Below are 12,320 nucleotides of genomic sequence, written 5' to 3'. Positions count from 1 at the left end.
GGTAAGAGATCAACCAAAGGACTTGTATGCATGCATATAAGCATAACCAATGGACACAAGACACTGGGGGATAGGAGAGGCTAGGGGACTGTCTAGGGCGGGGGGGAAAATGGACACATATGTAATACCCTTTGTAATACTTTAAGCAATAAAAAAAAAGAATGTGTCCTCTGGCCATGGCCACCCCCACCCCTAGTTTGCCCCTGGCCCGGCTGAGCTATTCTGGGACACAGCCTGGCAGAACCACAGCCCCCTTTCCTCTGGGTGCACCGAGAGCTCACTGTGTGTTCACTTCCCTTATCCTCCCCACTGGCCTGTGAGCTCCAGCAGCGCATGGCGGTGTCTTCCCATTCATCACACCTTCCTATGCTAGCATCTAATGTCGGGCACATGAGAGATGTTTTGTGAAAATCTATTAGGTCAATATATGATGGTGATGTCGAACCCAGCTCTGTGCCTGTCACCCCAGTCACTATGGTGGAGGAATTCACTTCTAAAGGCACCGAAGCCAGGGAGGCGGAGAGCCGTTTTGCACTGCAAATCATTATTCCCTTGCCTGGTACGCATTCCCGTCTGGCAGGTTTGTAGGATTAAATGTGGAGGCGTCTCACCTCCAACAGAAATATCCCCAATGTGTGAGCAGCTGGTACCCACTGATATTCTGAGGCAGTTTGCTTTACATTTTTAAAAAGATTTTCTGCTGCAACATTTCTTTTGCTCAGGGGAAGAGATTGGGAGTGTTTATTTTTTTAAAAAAAGACTACTTTTCATTTATGATGGATTTTTACATGCTGAGAAGAAAATAGCACAATTTGACAAAAACAGGGCCTTCCATTTGCCACACGAGCAAAGTGTGTGTTAATAGGCATGACACAGCTACGTGAACACAGGCACAGCCACAGGGTGGTGGATATGGGGGCACGTAGGACACGGTACATAGAGGCAGTATGTCCCGCTGATTCTGAAATCAAAGTGTTGGGGGTCATATGCTGACTCTTCCATTTCACTGGCTGAGTCATCCTGAGTAAGTCTCTAAGCCTCGGTCTCCTCATCTGTAAAATGGGAATAACAATGGCTCCTACTTCACTGACTTGTGGAGGATTATACTGTCTGAGATCATGCTTGTGCCTGCCCCTAATAAACAGCGCATCAATGTTATCCAAAGGAAGAACACTGATGAGGAAGACATCCGTGGGCTCATGCCCAGGGGAGTGCTTCCAAGGAAGAGGGCTGTGTGTTCTAGGTAGAAGATTCCGTTAGCTTAGAGCAGGGGAGAGAAGAAAGAGAAGTGGCAAGAAAGACTCCCTTCATGCCCCTGCCATGACTAGTACCAGTGAACTGCTGAGGCCCCAGGACCCCCGAGAGCCCTGAGTCCCTGAAAGAAGGAAAGCTAAGAGCGTCACTTGGAAGCCCCACAGCAATTAACTGACGACACCACGGTTCTCAGCAGGCGTGTGGCCCAGCAGTAGGACCCGAACACATGGAGGCTCCCAGGTCTGAGCATGAGGAGCAAAGGGAAGGCGGGTGAGCATCAGCGTGCAGCTGCTGCCAAAGGCGCCCACGGCTTCTGACACCCGCAAGCAACTCTGGCTCCACACTGTTTTCTGTGCGTTGCCTGTCCAGTGGTAAACGCATTTCCAACATACAGGAGGGAAAATAATGTCACCTGGTTCAGGGTCACACACACGCCCAGGCATAGGTCAGCCACTGTGGGGTAGTCACCATCATCACTAACAAAAGTGACGCTTAGTAGGCATTTACCACATACAAGCCACGGTGCTAAAGGCTGAGCGTAGTGTGCCGTTTCATTTACTCCTCACAAACTTCCATGAGGTAGGTGCTATCATAATGTCTGCTTTACAGAGGAGCAGGCAGCATAACTTTTGTGGCGGCAAGAGTCAGCACTGAGGCAACGCATATGTCCACTGGACCACACACCCTTGGACGAGCCCCATGGCTGACCTGGTACAGCCCAGGGAGGGGGCAGAGGAGGCCTGGGGCCACCTGCAGGATCATCTGCTCACCTCCCTGGAGGCCCAGCCCCCATATCCTCAGCAAAGCTGCCCCTTTCTCATTCTTGGCTCCCGGTGGCATCTCGTGGCTGGCTGAGTCAGCCCGGGCACAGAGGTTCTAGTCCTATTGTCCCCACTGCCCGCCCAGGCTGCACCACACACTGCTGTGATTTCCAGGTGCTGAAGATGGCCCCATCCTTCCCCTCCCATCACAGCACAGATCCAAAGCAAGTGTTAAGTAGACTGCTATCTAAGTCATTAAGTACATACTGTAAATCACCTACAAATTCCGGTTCTCTACTATTAATGCGACATTTCACAAATGTAGACACACCAGGAAAACCAACAACAAACGAAAACCCGTTAGCAATGGTTCCAGCTCTTACATTGCCCCTCACTGTCCCGGCCCCTCCTTGTAAAATGTCCTGGCCTACATTCAGCTCCAATTTCAAGCCTCCATAATGATTTCTATTATTCTGGAAAAATAGGAAGATATTAAAAATACAAACAAATTAAGAGAACTTGAAGGCAGTATAACTTCATTAAGAATACATCTAAAACGATTGTCTTCAATAGCAAGCACACTCACACAAAATCAAATTCAAATAGAAGTAGAACTGACAAACCAACAAGCAGAAATAATGATCTATTTGTGATGACCTATAGCAATATGGGAATCAGATAGTAATGTAACAATGTAAGATTCCTGTACTGATGTAGGATTCAGGTGGTGATGCAGTGATGTAGGATTAAGGTGGTAATGCAGTGATGTAGGATTGAGGTGGTGACGCAGTGATGTAGGATTCAGGTGGTGATGCAGTGATGTAGGATTCAGGTGGTGGTGCAGTGATGTAGGATTCAGGTGGTGATGCAGTGATGTAGGATTCAGGTGGTGATGCAGTGATGTAGGATTGAGGTGCTGATGCAGTGATGTAGGATTCAGGTGGTGATGGAGTAATGTAGGATCCAAGTGGTATTATAGTAGTGCAGGTCCAAGGTAGAAATGTAGTAATATGAAATTCAGCTCAACAAACATCGGTGGAAACACTTCTATTCCAGCCATTCTGCTAGGTTCCCAAGGGGATGAGAAAAGCACAGCCTCTGTCTCCAAGGAAAATGATCCCCCTGCTTTCCAGGGAAAGTGAAGCCACTGCTCTGTGGGGACGCCCATGAGGGGGCAGGTGGCTGTTCTGGAGAGGAGGGCTGAGACCACAGGGAGGGACAAGGTCTCTGTGGAGGAGCTGGGCTCTCAAGACAGGGGGAGTCTGGTCAGGGGAGCAGGGAGAGCAGGCTGGGGTGGAGGGAGGAGCACAAGGGAAGGCCATCGAGAGTTGGAGTCCCGGGATCTGGTACGAAGCAGGAGGAGATGGCTGGCCAGTGAAAGAGGGCGGTGAACTGGCATCATTGTGAGAGTGTTTATACCTCACCCTGCAAAACGCTGACGGGAGGCTGAGTCTTGGGCAGGGCCAGGTCAGGAACCCACCTAGAGAGTCGAGAGATGGAAACTGGTTTGGCTTGAGGAGATGATGTGTGTCAATCAAGCACCTCCTCATGCCAGGCTCTGTGCTGGGTGCTCAAAATAACACTTCACACCTTGCAGAGTGGGAAACTGAGGCTCAGAGAGTGGAACGTTTTTCTCTGGTCTACCAGGCTGGTACTCAGAGAATTGTGATCCATGTCCAGGCCGGCTACACTCCAAAGACTCGTTGATGCTTCTGGAAAACCGGGAAACAGACCTGATGGAGACGATGGGCACTGCAGGGGTCAGGCCTGAGTGAATGGGCAAGAGCAACACCGAAGTGCTTCCCAGAGGCTCAGGGGGAGGTGCAACTCTTCCCACTCGATTGTTAGGGAGCCATTCACTGAAGTCATGCATTTGAGGTTTATCCCATTTTATGTCTGGACCCCACTCTAGACCACTCAGCTGCTCAAACTGTGACTTTTTAAGCAGATATAGTTATTCTGTGACACAAAAATATAATTTTCAAACTGTAAGAGAGAAATGATGACTACTTTGGGATGACAACTGTGGAGTCCCTTCAGTGGCATTACCGTGTGTGTTGTCTCACCTGTCCTGCTGTCCTCACACTGGTGGACCGGGGCTGGGAAAGTTCCCCTGGCCCAGATGAGGCCTGCAGGTGCCGGAGGGCCCTGTGCTGGGAGGGTCCTAGCATCTTCCTCTAGGGCCAGAGCAGGGTGTCAGGCCTGATCCCCATTTATGGCCACAGCACCATCACGTCCAGTGAGTGAAGGGAAACCGACATGAAAGCATGATTCAAGCCACCTCCAAATGGTCCAGTTCAGCATTCCAGGAGAAAACAAACCATTCAGAGCCTGAATCAATCTCTCTCTCCCTCTCTCTCTCTCTCTCTCTAAACCATTCAGAGCCTGAATCAATCTCTCTCTCTCTCTCTCTCTCTCTCTCTCTCTCTCTCTCTCTCTCTCTCCACACACACACACACACACAGGCAAGGGGAAGAAAAAGAAACTTAAACACAGCATTTTTAAAGGTCCATGAGCCTTCTTACACGTCAAACAACTCTTAGAAAACATTTTAATGATTTCCGTGTAAACGAATCAGAAACATATGGATTAAATTCCCCTTAAAATATACACATGTAATTAAGGGGAAAAGTGCTTGGCAAAATGCACTTTGCATTTTATCAAACCTAACATTTGAAAAATAGGTTGAGACATCTGACAAATCCACACATACCGATCCTGCCCATCCTGATGGCAGCGCACTCTGCTCCCACAGGGCCCAAGTCCACCTCCCAGCAGCTAGCTCTGTGCCCACAGGGCCCAGGTCCACCTCCCAGCAGCTAGCTCTGAGCCCACAGGGCCCAAGTCCACCTCATAGACCACTGCCCTTGACTGGGCTTTTAGAAGAACCTATTGGACTGTAACAGAACGATTCCTCTGTGATGGTGGTGATGAGTGTCCCTTCCCTGAACCTGTTTTCATTTTCAGGGCCTGGGCCTCCACACACGGCCCAGTCTTGTCTGACTAGGTTCCCTGACAAGAAGGTAAAGGGATGGCCTAGGCCAGTAGTTGGCAAACTCATTAGTCAACAAGGCCAAATGTTAAAAGTACTTCTTCAAAATAGACTCACCGAGGCCAAAACTGGCATATGGCTCGTGAGCTGCAGTTTGCCGACCAGAGGCTTAGGCTGTATCCCACAATTCATACCTCCCCTATGCCTGCCGGGCAGGCCACCTGTCCCCCTGCCTTCCTTTACTGCTGGAGGAGGGGGAATCAAGATGTAGAGTCGCCAAAACCGGTTTGGCTCAGTGGATAGAGCGTCGGCTTGCGGATTGGAGGGTCCCAGGTTAGATTCCAATCAAGGGCATATACCTGGGTTGCGGGCACATCCCCAGTGCAGGAGGCCGCTGATTGATGTTTCTCTCTCATTGATGTTTCTAACTCTCTATCTCTCTCCTTGCCTCTCTGTCACAAATCAATAAAATATATTTAAAAAAAGATATAGAGTTATTTCAGGCGCCTTTTCTTCATACATATCAAAACGAAGTGTTTTAAGTTGCACTCTTCTTTCCTTCACTCACCTTGCAATAAATATTTATTGAGCCCCTACTATGTGCTAAGTACCAGGCTGGGACTGAGAAATCATCATAAAACAAAACAGATAAGGTCCCTGCCCTCAGGGAGCTAATATTCTCGATGGAGGTTGCTCTCTGGGGCCCAGGCCCGAGAGCCCTCACCTTAGTCATCCAACAGGCCAGGCACCATTCCTCTCCCCTGGATTTTCTCATTCTGTGTCCTGGATTCCTTCCCTCCCTCTGTCCTCTCCTCAGTGCAGATGGGACCAGCGCACACCTGTTCCAGCACACACCTGTTCTCAGGAAAGCTGCCAATCAGATGGGACCAGGCCCCAACGCTTCCATGATCTTCTGATGCCTCTCACAGCCTGTCACCACCTGGCCAGCCCTCCCGGGCCCCATAGTTACCTTTCTGACTCCCATAGAGGGGCGGCCGCTCCTGCTGCAGCCGCTGGGGGCCAGCCCATCCTTACTCCCTCCGCAGCCTCCCCTATACCCCACTTCCTTACTCTCAGAGTCCCTGCCCCACACTCGCTCACCATAGTTTAGTCTTTCTGTGGGACACACTTCACTACCAATGACTCCCTTCCTGCCTGTCTCCTCCTCTCTTCATCTCAGGAAGGCCAAGACCAGGTCAGCGCCGCACTCTGCTGTTACAACTCCTGTCACACTGGTCATACCTTGCTCAGTGCTGTCTTCCCCCACTGCTCAGGGCAGGGCCCATGTCTGTCCTAGTCATGGATGGATCTCTAAAGCTTGGCACAGACAATGTCTGATGAATGAATGAAGGATGGAAAGCACAAACGAAGGAACAGATGACATATTGCACTGAGACAACATTTAGTTTGTTCTCTCTGCTCTCTCCCCGTTTCTCTCCCAGGCCAGTAGTCAGAGCCTCTGTAGTTCTTGCTCCCAGGATGTTTGCAGGGTTGACATGTGCGAGCTACATAAGTCAGAAGCTCTCCCCAGCGAGTGTGGGCATCTCAACTTAGTGCAGTTATTGGGCGGGGAGCCGTGGTGTGCAAAGGAGAGGAGGCAGAGGGCAGCCAGAGAGATATGACACTGGAGATGGACCTGGGGCCTCACTAGAGCGGAGCCTGTCCCCACCTCCTAACAGTGCCAGGAACGTTTACGCTTCAGAAGGAAGGCGGGCGATGGACCTGCAAGGGTGAAACCTAAGGCCTGGGGTCTCAGGGGTCTCAGCCTGTGCACTTCCCAGTCCCCAAGGTGACCTGAGAGTAGCCGAGGGGATTCTGAGGGACCAGGTGCCTATTCTCTCAGACCTCACGCCCAGAGAGGCAGCCGAGTAAGTGGGACTTGTCACCCCCAGCTTAGCACAGCGCTTCCCACACACAGCAGCTCCCAAGCAAGTCTCAAACCACATGCACCCCCGGGGTCCAAGCTGCCCCATGGGAGAGCGTGACCCGGCATTGGTTCCTTTGTGGGGAGTAAGATTCCTAACCCAGGAGCATCACAGCCAGGGACCAAGCTCTGAGCATGTGTGTTGAGTACATGTCATCAAAAACTGGATCGGAGCTGGAGGGTCCTCTAAACATAAAATACATCTCTGCAGCTCGAAAAGAAAAAAGACAGTTTGGGGCTGGTTTGAATTAGGTAGAATGGAGACAGGAATTTTCCTGAAGCCCCTCCCCTGGGCAGCTCCGCGCTGCCTAGCAGACTAGACAAGGGGTAGAGCCTAACTGACCCTACCGCCCGGGACCAGTGAGTCTGGGTGGGGGCGATAGGCAGACCCCACAGCGCTGCTGAGAATGACTTTAAACATCATCACCTACCTCCACAGCTCAAGCAAAGCTCCCACAGGGCCCACGTCCGCCTCATAGACCGCTGCCCTTGCCTGGGCTTTTAGAATTCGCCTGGCGAGACTCAGAGCCACCACCACAGCCTGTGTGATCAGTGGCAGTGCTGGTCCCTCATGTGCTGTTGCCCCCGAAAGGTGCAATTATGCCTTTAAAGCTTACGGTGCAATTAAATCTCTCTCCATAATGGTGCTAATGGCTCCAGCAACCTTGAAGCAGCTGTCATACTTTAAAAGATCGTTCTGAATTGTTTTATATCTGAAATTGCTCTGTAAAACCTTGTTAATTTTTCATCTTCAGTTGAGTGTATATTTAATGCTGAGAGGATGGCTTTCTTCCAGGCACGATGCACAAAGGGCCCTTCCTTCCTCACTGACAAGACCATCCTAGAGGACTCAACCCTACCAGAGACGTGAGTGAGCTCAGCCCCTCAGGCTCAGGTGCTCAGGAATCTCCCTCTAAGGAAGAGTCCAAACTGAAGATTAGGTCACGTGGCCCAGTCCAGAGCCCAGCAGAGGTGGTTCAGACTGACATCACTTTTTCCAGGAGGAAGAGAGAAAATGGCAAATGTGTGGCTGCCACATGAGCGAGTGGCAGGGCCCCTCCTTGGCACTGCCACTGCCCCTGGCTTTCCATAAAGGTGACCGCTAACTAATGATCTCATTACCTATTTGTTCCCCAAGTAAAGTGTGAACCCCTCAGGAGAGGGGCTGTGTCTGCTTCACCATGTGGTGCCCCAAAACCATGAGAATAATTCACGAATGGAGTCCTGCCCCCACTGAGGATTAAGGATGGGTAACAGGTTAACAAGGAAAGGAAGACATCAGGTATCCAGCCACAAAGCACAGCCGCGAGAGGCATGCTTCAGAGACAGTGAGGAGGAGGTTCTTTAATCACTGACCAGCCTTTGTAAACAGGGACCTAGAACAATTTAGAAATGCAACTCATGGTCATGTTGTTTCCCAATAATAGCGATGGTACTATGACTGAGCACTTTCATGAGTCGCTGTTGTGCGAAGGCTGCACCCACATCGTTTTACAGCCTCACAATGGCCCTCTGAGGGAGCTGGCATCCTCATCCCGGAGGGAAACTGAGGCTCAGGATCCAGCGAGGGGAGGAGCAGGAATCAAACCCACAGCCTTCACTGGATGCTGAGCAATTGTAGGTGAATCGGAGCTGGGTGGGTGATGGACACTGGCCCCTGATATTTTTGAAACCACAATGGTAGGCAGCAGGGCAGAATTTTACTTTGAAGATGCCATCATTTTCTGAAGTATTTTTCTGAGGGAATGGCTCTTTTTTAGGAGCCTCCCAGGTGTGACAAAGCAGAGCAAAATCCAACTCAGTGATGGTGATGATGACAAGGGCAACATCATTAACGTAAGCTTTTATTCACACCCTCTGTTGAGTCCTCACAGCTACCCATGAGGTAGACACAGTTATTATCCACATTCTACGAAAGAGGAAACTAAGGTCTCAGGAGAGAAGGTAGTGCACTCAAGGTCACAGCCATTCAGAGGTGAAACCCAGGGTCTAACCAGAGTCCATCTGCTGCCAGAGCCCAGTCCTTGGCCAAGATAATCCCAACCCCAATGGGCATATGGGGGCTTGGGGACAATATCCCTAGACCCTTATGTGAAGGCTGTATTTGAGGGCCACAAGCCTGAAAACAGGGAGCCCCTTGAGTTCCCTGCTGCTTTGTACTCTAAGAAAGACCACAACTGATTCTGTTGCAACCCCAGGCGTTCCTGAACACTTAACTACCATTGCGAGGAATAGAGGAAGGGGAGAGAGAGGCTCCACCACAGGTCAGGGAGTGACCTCCTACAGGTCCAATCCGGACATTGTTTCTTGTAGGTGAATGTTTTACTGAAACACAGCCACATCCACTGACTTACCTGTCGCCAAGGCTGCGTTTGTGCCAGCACAGCAGAGTTGAGTAGCTGTGAGCAGGCTAGATGTCCCTCAAGGCTAGAGATATTTACTATCGGGCCCTTTACAGAAGCAAGTTTGCCAGCCCTGGACTGGCTGTCAGAGAGCTCCTGCAAACAGCATGGGGAAGTAGCAAGCCAGAGTCTCCAGGCAGATCAAGCACACACTGCACCTATCCACGCTGACGTACCCAGAGTATAACTGTGGTTTTCAAAATAACATAATGTCCCAAACCGGCCAGCCCCGCACCTCACCACCTCCTCTCCGCCCCTGAAAGGAGTGCCCTGAGGCTTACCTTTGTTGTACATGTTCGTTGGCACCTGGACGTCACTGAGACTGATGTTCACAGGCAGATTATTGAAATGGTCATTTGGGGCCAAGATGAATTCCTTCCCCAGCTCCAAAAAGTTCCCGTCTTTGTCCCGTTCATTGATCAGCACAGCATTGAAGTATTCATACTGAAAGAGAAGGTCAGGAAACGTTACATGTGGCTCCGGCAGGGGGCTGTGGTCTCAGGCAGACCTGGGCTTAAGCCACGGGCCATCCTCACACTGTGGATACTGCCCTGGTCACGTGGTCCCTTTTACTCTTCCGTGTCCTCCATGGCAGCTCTCACAGGGTCTGATTGTGGTATGTAAATGTTTCTCAATGTCAGACAATATTCTTGGGGAAAAATGGAAAGAGCTGCACAGTACTTCCTTTTGCATATATACTATAGAGAAAACTGCCCTAAAACCAATTTAATTTTTGAAAATTTTAAGACAGACCCTTTCCTTATACAGCCAACGTTTCAGTTGAAGGAGACTGGAAAGAATAAAAAATAACAAGTAAACAGGTAATATGTCAGATAGTCATACTTGCTCAAGAAAAATAATAAAGCAGGGCCAGGGGAAAGCAGCAGGGAAGGGCTGTGCTTTTATATACAAGGCTCAGAGGAGGTCTCACCGCTCCAGCAACTCACACACATGCTGAAAGAAGGGAGGAAGGGAGCTGTGTGGGCAACAGCACAGACCGAGGGGACAGCAGGGCAAAGGCCCTCAAGATGTGAGTGTGCAGACACATTTTAAAAATGTCTGTATAATCATATCATCATGGTCATCATCATCATCATCATGGGCTCTATGTATATAAAAGGTTAATATGCAAAGTGTCCCCTCAGAAGTTCAACCACAAGACCAGGAGTTCTATTGCTCGCTATGGTGTGTACTGACCACCAGGGGGCAGTGCGGAATGAAGGAAGGCGCTGGCTGGCAGCTGGCAGCCAGGGAAGGGAGGCCCCGGCCAGTAGCTGGAAGGAAAGCCCTGGCCGGCAGCCAGGGGCTCCGATTGGCCCTGATCGCTGGCCAGGCCTAGGGACCCTACCTGTGCATGAATTTTGTGCACTGGGCCTCTAAAACAGAAGAAATTTTTGACATAACAATGGCTGAAAAATTTTCCAAAATTATGACAAACACCAAACCACAGATCCAAGAAACTTATAGAGCACCAAGCATCTGACTTAGAAAAAATCTACACCTAGTCACATCATATTCAAACAGCAGAAAAGTCAAAGAAAATCTTAAAAGAAGACAGGAAGTGAGGTTTTAAATATGTTTTTATTGTTTTTAGAGAGGAAAGGAAGGGAGAGAGAGAGAAAAACATCCATGTCATCAACATCTATGGGCTGCCTCCTGCACGCCCACTGCTGGAGGTCAAGCCCACAACAGGGGCATGTGCCCTGACCAGGAATTGAACCAGTGACCCCTTGTTGCATGGGTCTACGCTCAACCACTGAGCCACACCAGCAGGGCACAATAAGTTTTAAATGACTGAAATCCACATAGTATTGTCCCTGAGAGCAATAGGCTAATTTAGAAATTAATATATGATAATGATATAAAACTATCAATGATATCTAAGAAAAGTTTATGCCTACAAAAACCCTAAAGATTGGAAATGAAACAGCACAGTACTTAAAAAACATATGTCAAGAAAGAAAATTACATGGAAAATATTTTTAAAATTAATGATAATGAAAAGTGTCAATATGTGTGAAGGGGGGAAAATCAGTAATATTAAAGTTGGTTCTTTAAAATAGTTAATAAAGTTATAAAACCCTGAGATTCATCAGTCTGTTCCATGGTTCCATGCCTGTGCATTGAGCACCTGCCCCCTGGTGGTCAGTGCACGTCATAGCTACTGGACAAATGGTTGAATGGTCAAATGGTTGAATGGTCAAACAGTCGCTTAGGCTTTTATATACATACTAGAGGCCCGTTGCACCAAAATTTGTGCCCTCGGGTTGTGGGGGGGAGTCCCTCAGCCCGGCCTGCACCCTTTCCAGTCCAGGACCCCTTGGGATATGTCCACCTGTCAACTTAGGCCCACTCCCAGGGGGATCAGGCCTAAGCTTGCCGTCAGACATCCTTCTGGTAGTCAGGGAGCCCTCGGGGGATGTCTGACTAAAGGCTTAGGCCCCCGAGGGACCAGGTCTAAACTGTTATTTGGACATTCTTAGTGCTGCCACGGAGGTGGGAGAGACTCCTGCCACCACCACTATGCTGGCCAGCCATGAGCCAGCTTCTGGCTGAGTGGCACTTCCCATATGGAAGTGCACTGACCACCAGGGGGAAGCTCCTGCATTGAGCGTCTGTCCCCTGGTGCACATTGCGCATCATAGCGACCGATCATTGTGACGTTCAGTCATTGTGGCTGGTCGTTCTGCTATTCAGTCAATTTGCATATTAGGTTTTTCTTATGTAGGATTATTATCATCTTGCCCATTTCTAGTTTCTCCTTAATCTTTTATTCACAACCAAATCCTTACACTGTGGCTTTTGGAACTGCTGCTCTGTATCCAGGAAATACGGTAATATTATATCGTAAGCTATTTGAACAGATGCTTTACTCTATTACCTTAACAGACACTTAGCTCTTTTCAAGGCAGTCCCTTTCTGTGAAACTCTCTTACTGCCTCTCTCACACACCTCAGGATTGTAGTGTGGGTTTGGTGTCCTACTTC

General features: G+C 49.5%; 1 protein-coding gene across 1 annotated transcript in view; it reads right to left on the bottom strand.

Moving 5' to 3' along the window:
• The window catches only part of CACNA2D3 (calcium voltage-gated channel auxiliary subunit alpha2delta 3), an 817,122-nt gene that overhangs the window by 507,156 nt on the left and 297,646 nt on the right, over positions 1–12,320 (bottom strand). The window contains exon 4 of the mRNA XM_006754680.2: positions 9,615–9,777. Within this exon, the coding sequence (XP_006754743.1) occupies positions 9,615–9,777 (163 nt within the window). The remainder of the gene's footprint in view (positions 1–9,614; positions 9,778–12,320) is intronic.

This window comes from Myotis davidii, unplaced genomic scaffold (genome assembly GCF_000327345.1).
Source record: "Myotis davidii unplaced genomic scaffold, ASM32734v1 scaffold111, whole genome shotgun sequence".
NCBI lineage: Eukaryota > Metazoa > Chordata > Mammalia > Chiroptera > Vespertilionidae > Myotis > Myotis davidii.
This window is presented reverse-complemented; position numbering and strand designations above follow the sequence as displayed.